Below are 20,169 nucleotides of genomic sequence, written 5' to 3'. Positions count from 1 at the left end.
CAGAGGATCTGAAGCAGACTCTATGCTGACAACAGAGAGCCCAATGTGGGGCTCGAACTCACATACCACGAGATCGTGACCTGAGCTGAAGTTGGCCACTCAACTGATTGAGGCACCCAGGTACCCCTAAAGAATTCTTTAAAAAGTTACATATGCTAAAATTCACTCTTTTTGGTTATGGCAGTATTCCAACTTTTAATTCTAATTTCTCTATTCCTGATATTTTTTCTGAGTATCAGTTCTCCTTTTGTAGCTTTTGAAAACAAATGTAGCTTCCCTAGTTGTCATTCTGCTTCCTCAAACTCCATTAAAATTAAATTGAATGACACACATAGAAAACAACCAACCCATTTAAAAAACAAAACCAAAACTTACAAAATCTGAAATGAAATGACTGTTTTTCTTCTAACCTTAGTTTAGTGCAAATTTTGTTGGTGGCTACCCTTTGCCCCATCTAGAAACCTCTTCATTCTTTTTATCTCCTTCTTTTTTCCTTTATTCCCTACTGCATACACATGCTCAGTCTTCTCCCTAGTTTTACTTACTGTATTGGTGAGAAATCTCTCAAATCTCTTCTGTCCTTTTCTGCTTTGCTTCAGATCTCATTCATCCTTGCCCTGTACTGAGGTGATACTCGTTTAACTTTCCTGCTTATCTTTGTGTTCCCTTGCCTTCCATTACATCTTCATGTTGCTGTTTCTGTTGCATCATCCTCAGCAAGGGTTTATCCTTTAAAGATGCTTCATGGTCCATAATTACTGCTGGCACTGTCTTGTCTGTTTTTTGTCAGGAAGAAGTAGGAGAAGTGTAAGTCAGCTCTCCTTTAAGAACCTTCTTTGATCCGACCCCAGTAGCTTCTCCCTAACATTGTTTGGCCATCTATAGTTGTTGGGGAACCTGGAAAAGTCTTTCACTGGGGGCATTTGTGTTTAGGGAAGTTCTGTTAATAAAACAAAAGGGAAGGATGGATTTTGGATAAGAAACCAGCAGTGGGGCATCTGGGTGGCTCAGTCAGTTAAGCATTTGACTCTTGATTTCAGCTCAGGTCAAGATCTTGTGGTTCATGAGATTGAGCCCCATGTTGGGCTCTACACTGACAGTGCAGGGTCTGCTTGGGATTGTCTCTCTCTCCCTGTCTCTCTCTGCCTCTCTCTCTCTCTCTCAAAATAAACAAATGTTTAAAAAGAAAGAAACAAAAATAGAATAGAAACCAGCAGTATCTGTCATACCTGTGTTCCAGCTGCTGAGATGCTTTCATGCCCTCAACTTACCACTTAGTTCTGCTTCTTTGCTTTTGCTCATGATTTTTTGTCCTGCCTAAATGGTTTCTTTCCTTTTCTACCTGGTTACCTCGTACTTGTTCCATAAGATTGAATTAAATTTAAACTCTTAAGTATAATTAAATATAACTCTTAGGTATAGAAACACTTTCTTTCTCTGAGGTAACCCACTTGAATAAATGAGCAATTATAGGATACAAATCAGAAAGAAAAGTAAAATAAAAAATGTGAGGGGATCCTGGGTGGCTCAGTTGGTTAAGCGTCTGACTTCGGCTCAGGCCATGATCGCACAGTTCACAAGTTCAAGCCCTGTATTGGACTCTGTGCTGACAACTCAGAGTCTGGAGCTTCCTTCAGAGTCTGTCTCCCGCTCTCTCTGCCCCTCCCCCACTCGTGCTCACTCTCGCTCTCTCTCAAAAATAAACATTAAAAAAAATTTTTTTTAAATTTGACCTGGAGACAGATTTTACTGTTTAATTTTCCTTCTTGTTTCCATAACCAAGAAACTTGACCTTTTGATATATACTCTAAACCTTAAATATAATCTTTTAAAGGTTAATTGTGTCAAAGAAGAAACATCAAGATACTGTGGAAAAGAAAAGGATTTGATGAAAGTGTATTTATTCAGGTAAACTGTTTTTGAGTGTGATAGCCAAATTAAAGCTATACTTCTAGAATATTAAAATATATAAAATATCACTAAGCCAGGATAAAGTTGTATGCATGGGGGATTATATGAAGTTTAGCAAATGGTCTAAGTCCTAGATTTGTTATCTGAACTTTAGCTTCTTTAGCTATAAAATTAGTTAAAATAGGTATAACAGCTACCTCACAGACTTGTTTTGAATATTACATGAGAATTCTTATGTAAACTACTACTATAAGTGCCTGGAAAGTAAGCATTTAACAAAGTTAGTGTTTTGAGTAGATCTCTCAGGTCCATATTTGGGTGTGAAAGAAAGGTATTTTTGAGACATCTGCCAATGTCCCAGTTACAGATTCCTCTCCACTTTGGTCTGCTAGTCTCTCTGAAGTTTCTCAAAATCTTTTTGTCAAACTCTTGGGATTTGGCCTAAGAAGTGAGGACAGATACTGTCTCCTCAGACCAATTGCTGAGGACACTTGTTTGTCTCTCCCATTTGTCTCCTTCCCAGCCCATTTAGGGAATCTGTGTGTATGTGACAAGGAGGTTGGTAGGAAGCTGTGTTGAGACTCATGTGTTTTCCTAGTTTTTTTTGCCAAGTTCTGGGCCTACATTCTTCCAAGTCAACATATTTATTGAACGTATATTCAATAAATATTTGTGCATATTTTACCATCAGCATGCTGATAGGTGAATGGGATAATGGATAACACCTAGGCTCTTAACATCAGAGAACTTACAACCTACTGTATTAGAGAGACAAGAAAAATGAGTTCCAGGGAAATATTTCTGTAATGCTTTTTTTAAATTTTTTTATAGGGGCAACATCTTACTGAGAGAATTCCCTACTGATACCTTGTTTGACGTGAATGCCATCATTGCTCATGTTCTCTTGTAAGTATAGGGGGTACTCATTCACTTATTGTTAACAATCTCTTGATTTCATTTTAGAAAACCACAACCCATTAAAGTATTTTAGGGTTTTAACATTATATTCATAGGCATTAATTTCACACAAATTACTGGTCTGTCTTCCTACATAGAGGATCTAAAATTTCTTGACTGGCAAAGGATACAGATACATCTTTGTATAAAAGTAGGAGAGGGCACAGCAGGACCACATGGTCATAGTATTGCTTTTGCTTTTGAATGTACCTGTGAAGTAAGGATTTTACCAGGTAAGAAGTTTGTCTTTGCTGTTCTCACTAGGAGTTTTAAAATGTCTGGCATGCTTCTGACCCCAGCCTGATTTTTCTGGAGTCTGTAGCTCTGTGCCTGGTCAGTAGGTACAGAAACTGTGCAGATAGTCTCAACACACATTGTAGTGTTTACTGAGAGAGAGAGTGAATCTAAATTTAACTTCTATGGCATGGAGTCTTTAGACCTGGGGTTTAGGCCTATGTGGAGTCCATTTGTGCAGTCTCCTCCTGAATGAAGTCTGATACTCTCTTTGGTGACACAGCTGGAAACTACAACTTCATTAGGGACACAAGTTAACGTGGACTTTTCCAGTTTAATGTTGCACTTGGACTCTTGGCCACTAAGACCTTTTCTGACACTGAGTGTGTTTGTTTTCTGCTTGGCTCCCCTCTTTCTTCTCTCTGACTGGATTCCCATAAAAATTGGATGAAAGTTAAACGACAAGACACAAAACGTAAAGGTGGAAGGTTGTGGTTATCACTTTGCAAATGGATACTTTTAAATGTTCCAGTACTAATTATATATTAATGAAAAGTTCTTAGAACTCGTTGACAACCATGGAGTCTAAGGCCTGTAGACCAAGAAGCCAGTTATAGAGGGTGAACAATGGCCTTTTGAAGAGGAATTCCAAAGAGCTGCTAGGCTGTGCAGAGACTTCCCCCCTAGAGAATGGTGTCTTCAGGGTGGGGGTCATAAAAAGCTTAGCAAAGTCCTAGTTTTAATAGATATGATGCTTGTTCTCAAGAAGCTCCCTAGTTTCTGCCATTTTTACAGTGGATACCTGATGACAATCTTTGACCCAGATATGAGAGGGTGAAGAGACAGAGAAAGAAGATTCTTTGAGGGTTAGGGAGGCAATACTAAGATTTAAGATTGTCTTTGACAAGTTTGATAGCAAATCCTGGAGCAGCAGGCTCATGTTGGACAACCTGCTGACAAAGTGGTTTTAAAACAATTGGGCCTTAGTGTGGAGAGGCTGTCGATGCTGGGAACTGGTTACCCTATGGGGCTTGTGTCATTCAATCCTGCTGTAGTAGTGTCCTATTCCTAGTGCTGTGCTAATGCTGATTCATAGAATACTAATTCCACAAATAGATGATTCCCCATGTTTCTGCTATGTACCTGATACTCAGTAGGCATTGGGGATACATAATAGAAAAATATATGACTTCTGTTCTCTAGGAATTTAGTGTTTTGTTAGATACATAAACAGAACATATTATGTAGTAAGTAAAATAGAAGTTTGATGCATAAGGCTTAAGGATCCACAGCATAGAGAATGGTCACTTGTGTCTAGAATGATGGTGGATATTTGTTAAGAAGGCTTCCTGATGGATGTAGCACTTGGGATGACTCTTAAAGGATAAGTGAGGGTTTGCTTGGTGAAGAAACAGAAGGTGGGGAGATCAGGGGACACTGTGAGCAAATGCATAGAGGTTAGAATAGTTTGGAGGGGGCAGTTTTTACTGGAGTATGAAATGTGAAGCAGGACATGAGAGCAGAAAAGTAGGTATGGGGTCAGATGAAGAGATATGTGTTTACCATGTAAAGAAGTTGTGGCTTTTGGGGTAGCCACTGAAGAGTTAGGAGTTCAGCTCTAGGCCAGAATCTTTGTGTCATCTATCAGGCCTGACAACAGGCATTTACAGGCTTTGTCTGGTAGGCCTCATGGGGGAAGGTATCCTGCCCACACCAGACTTGGTGCATGCCCACTGCATTGCAGTTTTCTAGAGAAAGTTAAGGTCTAACTATCAAGCACCTCACCAGTTCCAGTCCCTGAGGCCAGACATGCTCATGGGTACACCTATATTTTTAGCCCAAGTGTCTCTATTCGAAGGCCTCATTATCAGAGACCTTGGCTGAGGCACCTCCTAGGTGCTTCCACTAAGACCTTATCAAGGGTCTTTGGTTGAGACACGTTTCTCCACTTAGTACCATTCCACTTCTGGCTCCTCCCCCTTTCTTTCTCCTGAGCCCCGGAGTCCATAAAGAGTCAGGAGCCATTTGTTTGGGGCCCCTGGGAATGCAATGCCTCCCTGCACCTGAACTGCACCCATATGACTCTGGCCTAATGCCAACCCATGGTCAGTGGGGCAAGGAATGGAACATTGTGGAGCTGGTGCCTCTCTTTTGGCCTCTGGCTCTTGCTATCACAGTAGGTGAATAAAGGCTTGATTGTTAAGTTTGGCTCACTGTACTAACTGACCACCTCAACACCTGATTGCTCAACAGAGGATTTTAGGCAAATAAGTGATGTGATCAGAATAGTACTTGAAAGCTTTTTCTGGTGGGTGTGAGACAGATTTGTAAAGTCCAAGCACACATAGAAACCATTGTGTGTCCATTATGTAATCTAGGGAGATAAAATAAAGATAGCAAAGAGGGGATTTTCTTTTTAATGCTTAGGAGGTGAAATTAACTGGATTTAGTAAAAGTTAATTTGCTTACAAACATAAAACTACAAACTCTAGTTAATCCCTAATCTCTTCTTTTCTGTCTTTCCAATCTCACTCTATCCCAAATCCTTTCTGATCAACATCTGAAGTAGGCAAGGAAGGACAGGTTTACAGGGGAAGAGGAATCTACTTTAACAAGGGAATGCCCATCAGACCTGAGTCTAGAGTAGGCAGCTGTGGGGATTTGAGTCCTTGGGGAGTACAGGTATAGGTGTTGTCAACATACAAGTTATCCAGGGAGCATCCTACACAAGACCAACACTTATGGGAAGAAGAAACTGAGGGGGAAAAATAAATTTCAAGAAAGAAGAATTGTAAAGAGGTAATGTCCTCATTTTAATTTAAAATGTAAGAAAAATGACTTGTGAAATATAGTATTTTACAAAAATTTTCAGTAGTGATATTTAGAATGTTGAAGGACTGTGTTAAATCGTGTGCCATATCATAGCTGCACCTTCCAAATAACCATGAGGGAAAAAACGCCTTTCATTCTGTCATCCTACTTTTATGTGCTAAAACCATCAGTTTGAAATACCCAGTGTCTGGCAAGAGTTTCTCCCTCCTGTACTCTTTTGCAGTTACGTACTGTTCATTGAAATGAACTGCTGTTTGGTATCTTTTGCCCATTTTTCTATCATGGTTGAACTTTATTCTTATTAACTTCTAGATACTTTATATGAGGGAAACAAACTATCTTTCCTACCCCAAGGTTGTCATTTACCTTGTGAATTTCCTTTTTATTTAAAGAATTATCTGTGCAAATTTATCTTTTCTCTTTTGACTTGTAGATGATACGCTTTACTGTGGTTTCCTTTATGCCATTGCTACAAAAGAATTTACCCCTTTAAAAAAATACCTTTTGGTTTTTCATTTATTTATTTTTTATTTATTTTTAAAATATTTTTCCAATTTTATCTATTATTTTTTTGGTTTCAAGATCTTTAAAAAAAATTTTTTAATGTTTATTTATTATTGAGAGAGAGAGAGAGAGAGAGAGAGAGAGAGAGAGAGAGAGAGAGCATGAGTGGGGGAGGGGCACAGAGAGAGGGAGACACAGAATCCAAAGAAGGCTCCAGGCTCCAAGCTATCAGCACAGAGCATGACATGGGGCTCGAACTCACAAACCGTGAGATCATGACCTGGGCTGAAGTCGGACACTTAACCGACTGAGCCACCCAGGTGTCCCAGTTTCAAGATTTTTAAAAAACACTTAACTGATTTTATTTATTTTCAAATTTTTAATTTAAATTCTAGTTAGTTAATACATAGGATATTTGGCTCCATCCATGTTGTTGGAAATGGCAAGATTTCATTCTTTTGATGGCTGAATAATATTCCATTGTGTGTATATACTACATCTTCTTTATCCATTCATCAGTTGATGGACGTTTGGGCTCTTTCCATAATTTAGCTATTGTCCATAGTGCTGCTATAAACATCGGGTGCATGTGCCACTTCAAATCTGTATTTTTTTATCCTCTGGGTAAATACCTATTAGTGCAATTGCTGGGTTGTAGGGTAGTTCTATTTTTAACTTTTTGAGGAACTTCCATACTGTTTTCCAGAGTGGCTGCACCAGTTTGCATTCCCATCAACAATCCAAGAGGGTTCCCCTCTCTCCACATCCTTGCCAACATTTGCTGTTTTGTGTATTGTTATTTTTAGCCATTCTGACAGGTGTGAAGTGATATCTCATTGTAGTTTTTTTTTTTTTTTTTAATATTTATTTAGTTTTGAGAGAGAGAGAGGAACAGCATGAGTGGGGTAGGGACAGAGAGGGAGGGAGACACAGAATCCAAAACAGGCTCCAGGATCTGTGCTGACAGCCCAGAGCCTGATGCAGGGCTCAAACTCGTGAACCATGAGATGATGACCTGAGTTGAAGTCAGGCACTTAACTGACTGAGCCACCCAGGCACCCCACTCATTATAGTTTTGATTTGCATTTCCCTGGTGATGAGTGATGTTGAGCATCATTTCATGTGTCTATTGGCCATCTGTGTGTCTTCTTTGGAAAAATGTCTATTCATGTCTTCTGCCCATTTCTTAACTGGATTATTTATTTTGGGGTGTTGAGTTTGATAATTTCTTTATAGATTTTGAATACTAACCCTTTATCAGATTTGTCATTTACAGATATCATCTCCCATTCCGTAGGCTGCCTTTTAGTTTTGTTGATTGTTTTCCTTCACTGTGCAGAAGCTTTTAATCTTGATGAAGTCCCGATAGTTCATGTTTGCTTTTGTTTCCCTTGCCTCCAGTGACATGTCTAGTAAGAAGTTGCTCTGGCCAAGGTCAAAGAGGTTGTTAGCTGTGTTCTCCTTTAGGATTTTGATAGTTTCCTGTCTCACATTTAGGTCTTTCATCCATTTTGAATTTATTTTTGTGTATGGTGTATGAAAAGTGGTCCAGTTTCATTTTTCTGCATTTTGCTGTCTAGTTTTCTCAACACCATTTGTTGAAGAGACTTTTTTCCATTGGATATTCTTTTCCTGCTTTGTCAAAGATTAGTTGACCATAGAGTTATGGGTCCATTTCTGGGTTTTCTGTTCTATGCGTCTGTTTTTGTGCCAGTACTATACTGTCTTGATGACTACAGCTTTGTAATATAGCTTGAAGTCTGGAACTGTAATGTTTCCAGCTTTGCTTTGCTTTTTAGGACTGGTTTGGCTATTCAAGGTCTTTTGTGGTTCCATACAAATTTTAGGATTGTTTGTTTTAGCTCTGTGAAAAATGCCTGAGGTATTTTGATAGCAGTTGCATTAAGTGTGTAGATTGCTTTGGGTAGTATAGACATTTTAACAATATTTGTTCTTCTAATCCATGAGCATGGAATGTTTTTCCATTTCTTTGTGTACTCTTCAGTTTCTTTCATAAGTGTTCTATAGTTTTCAGAGTACAGGTCTTTTACCTTTTTGGTTAGGCTTATTACTAGGTGTCTTATTGTTTTGGTACAATTGTAAATGGGATCAATTCCTTGATTTCTCTTTCTGATGCTTCATTATTGGTGTATAGAAATGCAGACAGTTTCTATATGTTGATTTTGTATCCTGCAACTTTACTGATTTTGTGTATCAGTCATTTGGGTTTTCTACATAGAGTATCATGTTGTCTGTAAATAGTGAAAGTTTGACTTCTTCCTTACCAATATGGATGCCTTTTATTTCATTATGTTGTCTAATTGCTAAGGCTTAAGACTTCCAATACTAGGTTAAATTACAGTGATGAGAGTGGACATCCCTGCCTTGTTCCTGACCGTACAGTAAAAGCTCTCAGTGTTTCCCCATTGAAGGTAATAGTTGTGGGTCTTCCATATATGACCTTTATGATGGTGAGGTATATTCCCACTATCCCACTTTGTTGAGGGTTTTTATCAAGAATCGATGCTGTTTGGACTCACTGCTGTCAGCACAGAGCTTGCTTCAGATCCTCTGTATCCCCCCCTTCCCCCCCCCACTTATGTGCTCTCTCTTTCTTTCTCTCTCTCTCCCTCTCTCAAAAATAAACATTAAAAAAAAAAGAATGGATACTGTATTTTGATGTATGCTTTTTCTGCATCTATTGAGAAGATCATATGGTTCTTATCCTTCCTTTTATTAGGTGTTTCACATTGATTGATTTGCAAGCTACTCTTGCAGCCCAGGAATAAATCCCACTTGATCATGCTGAATTATTCTTTTAATGTACTGTTGGGTTCAACTTGCTAGTATTTATTGAGAATTTTTGCATTCATGTTCATCAGGAATATTGGTTTGTAGTTGTCTTTTTTAGTGGGGTCTTTGGTTTTGGTGTCAGGGTAATGCTGGCCTTGTAGAATGAGTTTGGATATTTTCCTTCCTTTTCTATTTTTTGAAATAGTTTGAGAAGAATAGATATTAACTCTTCTTTAAATATTTGGTAGAATTTGCCCAAGAATAAATCTGGCTCTGGACCATTCTTTGTTGGGAGATTTTTGATTACTGATTCAATTTCATTCCTGGTTATCAGTCTGTTCAAATTTTCTATTTCTTCCTGTTTCAGTTGGTAGTTTATATGTTTTTTGGAATTTATCCATTTCTTCCACATTGCTCAATTTGTTGGCATATGATTTTTCATAATATTCTCTCACAATTGTTTATATATCTGTGACCTGTCTCATTCATGATTTTATTTATTTGGGTCCTTTCTCTTTATTTTTGATGAGTATGGCTAGGGGATTATCAGTTTTATTAATTTTTTCAAAAAATCATCTCCTGGTTTCATTGATCTATTCTGCTGGGGGTTTTTTGTTGTTGTTTCTATATCATTTATTTCTGCTGTAAGCTTTATTATTTCCCTTCTGCTGGCTTTAGGCTTCATTTGTTGTTCTTTTTCTAGCTCCTTTAGGTGTGGTTGATTTTTCTTGCTTGTTGAGGTAGGCCTGTATTGCTATATATATACTTCTCTCTTATGACAACTTTTGCTGTATCCCAAGGTTTTAGGACCATCCTGTTTTCATTTTCATATGTTTCCATGTATTTTTTATTTTCTTTCTTTCTAATTTCCTGGTTGACACATTCATTCTTTAGTGGGATATTCTTTAGTCTCCATATATTTGTGGACTTTCTAAATTTTTTCTTGTGATTGACTTCACATTTCATAGCATTGTGATAGGAAAATATGCATGGTATCATCTCAATCTTTTTGTACTTGTTGAGGCCTAGTATGTGATTTGTGACCTAGTATGTGATCTATTATGGAGAAGGTCTCATGTGCCCTTGAAAAGAATGTGTATTCTGCTATTTTAGGATGAAATGTTCTGAACATATCTGTTAAGTCCATCTGGTCCACTGTGTCATTCAAAGTCATTGTTTCCTTGTTGATTTTCTGCTTAGATGATCTGTCCATTGATACAAGTGCAGTGTTAAAGTCCCCTACTATTACTATATTATTTTCAATGAGTTTCTTTATGTTTGTTATTAATTGATTAATATATTTGGGTGCTATCAAGTTGGGGGTATAAATATTTACAGTTGTTAGCTCTTCTTGTTGGATAGACCCCGTTATTATGATATAGTACCCTTCTGCATCTCCTGGTATAGTCTTTGGCTTAAAATCTAGTTTGTCTGATATAATTATGGTTACTCTGGCTTTCTTTTGACACTAGATGGTTCTCCATTCCCTCACATTTGATCTGCAGGTGTCTTTAGGTCTAAAATGAGTCTCTTATAGGCAGCGTATAGATGGGTCTTTTTCTTTTTCTTTTTCCATTCACACACCGTATGTCTTTTGATTGGAGCATTTAGTACATGTACATTCAGAGTGATTATGGGTAGTTATGAATGTAGTGCCACTTTATTACTTGTTTTTCATTTCTGGAGATTTTCTCTTTTCCTTTCTAGTCTTGGTCACCCTTGGTCTTCTTTTCCACTCAAAGAGTCTCCTTTAATATTTCCTGCAGGGCTGGTTTAGTGGTTATGAACTCCTTTACTTTTCGTTTTCTGGAAAACCCTTTTATCTCTCTTTCTATTCTGAATGACAGCCTTTCTGGATAGAGTATTCTTGGCTGCATATTTTCCCCATTCAGTATGTTGAATATATAATGCCACTCTTTTCTTGCCTGCCAAGTTTCTGTGGAGAGATCTGTTGCTAACCTTATTTGTCTTCCCTTGTAATTTAGGGACTTCTTTTGTCTTGCTGCTATTAGGGTTTTTTCTTTGTGTCTATATCTTGCAAATTTAACTATGATATGTCTTGGTGTTGGCCTGCTGTTCATTTATTTATTTTGTTTATTTTGATGAGAGTTCTCTGTGCCTCCTGGATTTGGATGTCTGTTACCTTCCACAGATAGGGAAGTTTTCAGCTGTCATTTCCTCAAATAAACCTCTGCCCCCTTTTCCGTCTCTTCTTTTATGACTCCCATGATATGAATGATATTACACTTTATGAAGTCACTGAGTTCCCTAAGTCTACATTCATGATCTAATATTTTTCTTTTCCTCTTCTTTTTACCTTCATTATTTTCCATAATTTTATCTTCTATATCATTTATTCATTCCTTTGCTTCTATCCTTGTAGTCACTACATCCAGTTGGTTTCAAATCTCAGTTATTGTATTTTTCACTTTGGCCTGATTAGTTTTTAGGTCTTTTATCTCTGTGGTAAGGGATTCCCTAGTGTCTTTTCTGCTTTTCTCAAGCCCCACTAGTATCCTTATGATTATTGCTTTATGTTCTAGATTAGGCATATTACTTATGTCTGTTTCGATTAGATCCCTGGCCATGACCTTTTCTGGCATTTTGTCTAGGTCTCTTATTCTGTGTTTTAGGAAAGCCTGTTATGTTTCCTGCTCCTGAGAATAATGGCTTTATGAAGAAGCTGTCATATACTGTCCAGAGCCTGATGCTTCAGGATGTGTGTCTGTTGTATGTGCTTGAGTACTCTGCTGCTGTGTTTTATGGCTCTTTTCTCAGGTCAGTCCTCCCAGAGTTTCTCCTTGCCTGCAGCAAGGAAGTGTTTGGACCTTGGCCAGAGTGTGGCGAGTTTTAACTAGGTGTGCTCTAGTCTCCTTGTTTAACGAGACCTGATGCTATTTCCACTAGAGTTGAAGTTTTGCAAAACTCTATGGTTAGTAGACCTGGTGCGTACAGGGGATTTGTGCTGATCTTTGGGGGATGAGCCTACTGCTGGGGTTCTCAGGCACACTTACCTAAGAAATAACACCAGCAGAGTACAGTGGGGGTGAGGGATAGGGATTGGTGTAAGTGGTTTAGGCTGCCACTGTTCTTGCTGTACTGCTTAGTGAAGTTAGTTTATGCTGAGGGGTTGGGGAGGGATATGGTGCCAGCCTCTTCTCTCATGTCTAGAGAGGGAAGTTTGAGCCCACTGCTATCTGGGAAGCCCTTCCAGAAGTGTGAACAATCTCCTCTCATGTGTCCCAGGCATCTCTCAGATCCCTGGCTGTGTCTAGGCTGTCTGCCCACCTAGCGGTACAGTGCACCTTGGGGTCTATCCAACCAGGCCACTGAGTTTTAAAACTCCAAACTGTAGGGATGTGGTATGGTGGGGAGCTATACCGGTCCTCTGGGGGAGGGTGTAGCCACTCTGGAACTGATACAGGTCTGTCCTGGAAGGACAGTCATATCAAAGCACGGAGTTGTGGAGTTTGGAGGAAAGCACAGCAAAAAGCTGGTGTTCCGGTTAGTCACCCCCAGCAGGTGTCTCTGCACCTATGCTGAGAGGCGTGGAAGGGAAATGGTGGCTGCTGGCTCTTTTGTCCCCAGAATGGCACTGCCACGTCTCCCAGGTATGCTCCAAGAATGGGGAACCGTCTCTCGCACTGAGTCCAAGGGGATCCTCAGATCCCACCATCTGCTCCTAGGCTATCTGCCCTTATTCACAGGAATACTGTAGCACCTGATGGGCTCCACATCAGTCCTGCCAAGGACCTCCAAAACTCCTCCAGTCTTTGAGCCCCACTGGTCATAAAAGCTCACAAAAGCAGTCCCTCTCATTTTCCCAAAGGTTTTGGGGAAGTGTTTTCCTTGTGTGAACCCCTGTGTGCTCCTCTGTCTCTGTCTGTCTGAACTCTGTCCGTGACCAGAGCTCCTTCCCTCTGCAGCACCTGCCATCTGTTTCTCCCCCAAACTATGTCTCTGAAGTTTCTACCTTCCCTGATGTGGCTCTTCTCCCCCACTCGCTTTGCACTTTATTCTGTCAGTCCTCAGGTCAACTTCTTGGGTATTTACAATGATTTGATATGTATCCAGCTGTGTTCCAGGGACGAGGCAAGCCTAGGGTCCTCCTGCTATTCCATCATCTTAGGTCCTTCTCCATTTTTTCCAGTTTTAGAATTTTGTGCAAAACAAACAACTTTAGTGAAGAGAAGAATTAGTAAATCAAACCTAGGTTTTGCAATTTGTAAATTTCTTCCTATGGCACTAGGAATTATCTCTGAGATATGGTTGCTAGTGTAAAAGACACCACTACCAGTCTCTTACCCTTTCAGGTTTAGAGGATGACCTAGATTTTGTTTTTTTAGAGCAGTTTTAGGTTTAGAGAAAAGTGAGCACATAGTGAAGAGAATTCTGGTATACCTCCTTTCTCCTTTGTATTCAGTTTCCCTCATTAACATTTTGCATTAGTGTAGTACATTTGTTATAGTTAATGAATGAATAATGACACATTATTAACAAAAGTACATAGTTCATATTAGGATTCATGCTTTCTGTTGTACAGTTCTGTGAGTTTTGACATGATGTATAATGACATGTATTCACCATTACAGTATCAAACAGAATAGTTTCACTAGCCTAAAAAAGTCTCCTGTACTTCACCTATTTATCCCTCTCTTCCATTCCCCAACCACTAATCTTTACTGTCTCTGTGGTTTTGCCTTTTCCTTTGTGGAATCATACTGACTTAGCCTTTTCAGATTGACTACTTTTACTTAGCAATATGTATTTAATTTTCCTCCATGTCTTTTCATGGTCTGATGGCCCATTTCTTTTTTTTTAAATTTTAATTACAGTGTAATTAACATATAGCGCTATATTAGTTTCAGATGTACAATGTAGTGATTCAGCAATTCCATATATCACCCGGTACTTATCACAGGTGTACTCCTTAATCTCCATCACCTATTTCGCCCATCTGCCCCTACCCCCCCACCTCTCCCACCTCCACTCTGGTAACCATCAGTTTGTTATTTATAGTTAAGCATCTGTTTCTTGGTTTCTCCCTTTTTTCCACTTTACTTTTTTGTTTCTTAAATTCCACCTATGAGTGAAATCACATGGTATCTGGCTTTCTCTGACTTAATTTCACTTAGCATAATACTCTCTAGTTCCATCTATGTTGTTGCAAATGACAGGATTTCATTCTTTTTATGGCTGAATGATATTCCATTGTATGTATATATCACCTCTTCTTCCATTCAACTATTGATGGACACTTGGGCTGCTTCCATAATTTGGCTGTTGTAAATAATGCTGCAATAAACATTGAGGTGCATGTATCCCTTTGAACTAGTGTTTTTGTATTCTTTGGCTAAATACCTAATAGTGTAATTACGGGATTGTAGGATAGTTCTATTTTAAATTTTAAACAGTCGCTGCACCAGTTTGCATTCCTGCCAACGTGCACAAGGGTTCCTTTCTCTCCACATCCTTGTCATCCTTGTTATCCTTGTTGTTTCTTGTGTTTTTGATTTTAGCCATTCTGGCAGACGTGAGGTGATATCTCACTGTCATTTTGATTTGCATTTCTCTAATGATGATGTTGAGCATCGTTTCATGTGTTTGTTGGTCATCTGCATATCTTCTTTAGAGAAACGTCTGTCCATTTCTTCTGGATGGCTCATTTCTTTTTATCACTGAATAGTATCCCATCATATAGTTATACCACTGTTTGTTTATCCATTCACCTATTGAAGACATCTTGGTTGATTCTGTTTCAGCATTTATGAATAAAGCTTCTGTAAATGTTGGTGTGTAACTTTTTTTAAATGGATGATGTTTTCAACTAATTTAGGTAAATACTTAGGGGTATGATTTCTAGATCATATGGGAAGATTATGTTTAGCTTTGTAAGAAACTGCCAGTCTGTCTTCCAAAGTGGCTGTACTATTTTGTAGGAGCACTTGCAATGAATGGGTTCCTCTTGCTCCATATCCTTGTCAGCATTTGGTATTGTCAACTTTTTAGAAAATTTTAGCCATTCCAATTGTTGTGGTATCTCATTGTTTTAATTTGCAATTTTGTAATTACATATGATGTTGAGCATGTTTCAATATGCTTATTTGCCATCTGTATATATTTTTTTTGGTGGGGTATCTATTTAGATCTTTTGCCCATATTTTAACTGGGTTGTTTTCTTTTGGTTGATTTGTGGCTTTTTGACAACCAAGAATCTCTATTTTTTAATTTTTAATTTTATCTTTTTACTGAAGTATAATTGACATATAATATTCTGTTAGTTTTTGGCATACCTTACGGTGATTTGGTATTTTTATATGTTGCAAAATTATTCCAACAATGAGTCTAATTGCCACCTGTCACATGTAAAGTTATTATAATACTGTTGACTACTGTCAGCATGTTACACAATACGTCTCCATGACTTATTTTTTTTTGCTGTAGCACTTTATTTTCCTGACCTAGTGATGTGTTGCTGGGGCCTAATGTTCTCATATGACAGTAGAAAACCAAAATTTGTTGTCCTATCTTTTTTTTTTTTTTTTGATGTTTATTTATTTTTGAGAGAGAAAGCACAAGCAGGGGAGGGGCAGAGAGAGAGGGAGACACAGAATCCGAAGCAGGCTTCAGGCTCTGATCTGTCAGCACAGAGCCCGACGCGGGGCTCGAACTCACAAACTGAGAGATCATGACCTGAACCGAAGTTGGACGCTTAACCAACTGAGCCACCCAGGCGCCCCTGTTGTCCTGTCTTAAAGAATTGTCCTGTCTTAAAAACCTTACATAAATTAAAAGAATGAGTAAACTTACAGTTGTAAATGCAAACCGTTTTCCACCTCAAGGGAATTATCAGCCCACAGGGTTTTGGCAGGAAAACATTGGATAAGAAAGGAAAGTGGGTCCTAAGGCTTGGACCTTCCCAACTCTGTCAGACCAGCAAGATAGAAATGGCAACTGGTTCAGGACACTTGCCAGCCTCAAGAGAAATCCTAGAATAGGCAGCTGTTACACATTAATACTCTGCACAGATCAAGAACCTCATGGTCTCACAGATTCTCATCAAACCAATGAATTTCTCTTTCCATGACTTTATTTTACAACTGGAAGTTTGTACTTTTTAATCCCTTTCACCTATTTTGCCCATCCTTTAACCCCTACCCCTTTGTGTCTGTTTTATTCTTTTGGTTTTTTTTTTAGATTCCACATATAAGTGAAATCATATGGTATTTGTCTTTCTCTGATTTACTTCACTTAGCATAATACTCTCTAAGTCCATCCATGTTGTCTCAAATGGTAAGATTTCATTCTGTTTTATGACTGAGTAATACTACATTGTGTGTGTGTGTGTGTCACATTTATTTATTTATTAAAAAAATTTTTTTTCAATGTTTTATTATTTATTTTTGGGACAGAGAGAGACAGAGCATGAACGGGGGAGGGGCAGAGAGAGAGGGAGACACAGAATCGGAAACAGGCTCCAGGCTCTGAGCCATCAGCCCAGAGCCCGACGCGGGGCTCGAACTCACGGACCGCGAGATCGTGACCTGGCTGAAGTCGGACGCTTAACCGACTGCGCCACCCAGGCGCCCCGTGTCACATTTTTTTAAATCCATTCATCTATCCATAAACGCTTAGATTGCGTCTGTATCTTGGCTACTGTAATAATGCTGCAGTGAATATAGGAGTACATATATTCTTTTGGATTGGTGTTTTTGTTTCCTTCAGATAAATACCCAGAGATGGAATTTCTAGATCATATGGTAGTTCTATTTTTTTTTAACGTTTGCTGTTTATATATTTATTTAGAGAGAAGGAGAGAGAGACATAGAGAGTAAATAGAGGAGGGACAGAGAGAGAGGGAGACAGAGAATCCCAAGCAGGCTTCCCGCAGTTAGAACAGAGCCTGATACAGGGCTCGAACTCACCAACTGCAAGATCATGACCTGAACTGAAATTGAGATTTGGATGCTTAACCCACTGACCCACCCAGGCACCCCTGGTAGTTCTATTTTTAACTTTCTGAGGAGCCTCTGTTCTCCATAGTGGCTGTACCAATTTACATTCACACCAGGAATCTACAAGGATCCTTTTTCTCCACATTTTCATGAGCACTTTTTTTTGTTGTTGTTGTCTTTTTGATAATAGCCAGTCTGACAGATGTGAGGTGATATTGTAGTTTTGATGGTCATATTTCCCTGATCATTAGTGATGTTGAGCATCTTTTCATGCACCTGATTGTAGGTCTTCTTTGGAAAGATGTCTACTCAAGTATACTACCCATTTTTAAATTGGGTTATTTGGGGTTTTTTTTAATGTTTATTTTTGAGAGAGAGACAGAAAGACAGACTGGGAGTCAGTCATCAGGGGAGGGGCAGAGAGAGAGGGAGATACAGAATCTGAAGCAGGCTCCAGGCTCTGAGCTGTCAGTACAGAGCCAGACACAGGGCTCGAACCCACAAACCGTGAGATCATGACCTGAGCTGACATCAGACACTTAATCGACTGAGCCACCCAGGCATTCCAGTGGTTTTTTTTTTTTGTTTTTTTGTTTTGATTTTGAGTTGTATAAGTTCTTTTATATATTTTAGATATGAGCTCCTTATTGGATGTATGATTTGCAGATATCTTGTTCCATTCAGTAGGTTGTCTTTTCCTTTTGCTGATGATATTCTTTGCTGTGTAAAAGCTTTTTTGTTTGATCTAATCCCATTTGTTTGTTTTAGCTTTTGTTGCTTTTGCCTGAGGGGACTAGTCCAAAAGACAGATATCAAAGAGCTTACTGACTATGTTTTCTTCTAGGAGTTCTGTGATTCCAGGTCTTACATTCAAGTCTTTAATCCATTTTGAATTTATTTTGGTACATGGTATAAGATGATGGTCCAGTTTTATTCTTTTGCATGTAGCTGTCAGTTTTCCCAACACCATTTAAGAGTTCTTTTGTGTTTTATGAATACAAATATTTTTAAAAAAAAAAAATTTTTTTTTCAACGTTTATTTATTTTTGGGACAGAGAGAGACAGAGCATGAACGGGGGAGGGGCAGAGAGAGAGGGAGACACAGAATCGGAAACTGGCTCCAGGCTCTGAGCCGTCAGCCCAGAGCCCGACGCGGGGCTCGAACTCACGGACCGCGAGATCGTGACCTGGCTGAAGTCGGACGCTTAACCGACTGCGCCACCCAGGCGCCCCATATGAATACAAATATTTTATCAGACCTGTTACAAATATTTTCTCCCAGGCTTGGCTTATTTTTCATTCTCTCAGCAATATCTTTTGCAAAGTAGGAGTTTTGTTTATTTGTTTGTTTTTGAGAGAGAGAAAGAGTAGGGGAGGGACACAGAGAGAGGGAGAAATAGAATCTTATGCAGGCTTCACACCCACTATGGAGCCCAGTGTGGGGCTTGGTCATGGGCTCAATCCCATGACTTTGAGATTATGACCTGAGCTGAAATCAAGAGTCGGATCTTTGATATTCAGGAGAGTCACGATGGCAGAAAAGTAGGGAAACCAGAATTTCCCTTGTCCCTCAAATACATTATTGAGGTCAAAACACTTGGAATTCCAGGAATCCATGCGACAGAATGACAGAAACATCTCCATGGGTGTGCAGAGACAGCTTGGTGGGACAGAGGTGCATGTTTGCAAATTGGGAGAAATAAAACGGGCAGTGTAGGCATGGAACAGGGGAACCCCTTTGATGGAGAGACAAAAGGAGGAGAAAGAGAGGCTGTGGAAGTGTGGGACTGTATTTTGACATGAGAAAAACCTCTCTGGATGATGGACTGAGGAACAAAAAATACAGAGAGAACCAGTTTCTACCTTGTAAACAGCCTTAGGAATGAAGATCAGTTTTCAGGGTTGCATGACTTTCTCCAGACCAGAGCCAGTCATATGCTTGTGGAAAATGATGAAGCTGAGAAAAAGAGGGATAGGAAATTACTAGACCATGAGGGGAGAATTAGAGACCTAAGTGATTCAATGAAATGCAATAATATTCATATATAGGAATTCCAGAAGAAGAGAGAAAGAAAAGGGCAGAGGGTTTCTTTGAACAAATTATAGCTGAGAACTTCCCTAATCTGGGAAAGAAAGCAGACATCCAAGTCCAGGAGGCACTGAGAACTCCCTTCAAATTCAAAAACAGATGAACACCATGACATATCATAATGAAACTGGCAAAATACAAAGATAAGAGAGAATTCTGAAAGCAGCTAGGGATAAATGGGCCTTAACCTACATAAGGGTAGTAGCAGACCTGTCTACTGAAATTTGGCAGGCCATAAGGGAGTGGCAGGAGATATTCAATGTGCTGAATAGGAAAAATATGCAGCCAAGAATCCTTTATCTAACAAGGCTGTCATTCAGAATAGAAGAAATAAAGGCTTTCCCAGACAAACAAAAACTAAAGCAGTTCATGACCACTAAATCAGCCCTGCTGGAATTCCTAAGGGGGAGCTCTGTGAGTGGAAAGCAGCAAAGACTACAAAGGACCAGAGACATCACCACAAGCACAAAACCTACAGATAATGACACTAATCCATATTATTCAATAATCACTCTGAATGTAAATAGACTAAATACCCCAGTAAAAATATATAGGGTATCAGAATGGATAAAAAACAAAGATCCATCTCTATGCTGCCTACGAGAGAGTCATTTTAGGCCTGAAGACACCTGCAGACTGAAAGTGAGGGGATGGAGAACCATCTAGCATGCTACTGAAAGTCAAAAGAAATCTGGGATAGCTATACATATATCAGACAAACTAGATTTTAAACTAAGGACTGTAACAAGAAATGAAGAAGGTCATGATATAATAATTAAGGGGTCTACCCATCAAATAGAGCTAACAATTATAAATGTTTATGCCCCCAACATGGGGTACCTGAATATATAAATCAATTAATCACAAACATAAGCAAACTTATTGACAATAATA

General features: G+C 39.0%; 1 protein-coding gene across 3 annotated transcripts in view; it reads left to right on the top strand.

The window, feature by feature from the left end:
- TXNDC16 (thioredoxin domain containing 16) overlaps positions 1 to 20,169 on the top strand; it is a 143,108-nt gene that overhangs the window by 16,248 nt on the left and 106,691 nt on the right. For all 3 annotated transcript variants that reach the window (XM_043556159.1, XM_043556158.1, XM_043556160.1), the window contains exons 5-6: positions 1,835 to 1,908; positions 2,743 to 2,817. In XM_043556159.1, the coding sequence (XP_043412094.1) occupies positions 1,835 to 1,908; positions 2,743 to 2,817 (149 nt within the window). The remainder of the gene's footprint in view (positions 1 to 1,834; positions 1,909 to 2,742; positions 2,818 to 20,169) is intronic.

Source organism: Prionailurus bengalensis, chromosome B3 (assembly GCF_016509475.1).
Source record: "Prionailurus bengalensis isolate Pbe53 chromosome B3, Fcat_Pben_1.1_paternal_pri, whole genome shotgun sequence".
Classification (NCBI taxonomy): Eukaryota; Metazoa; Chordata; class Mammalia; order Carnivora; family Felidae; genus Prionailurus; species Prionailurus bengalensis.
Note: the sequence above shows the minus strand (reverse complement) of the source record. Positions and strands in the feature narration are given on the sequence as shown.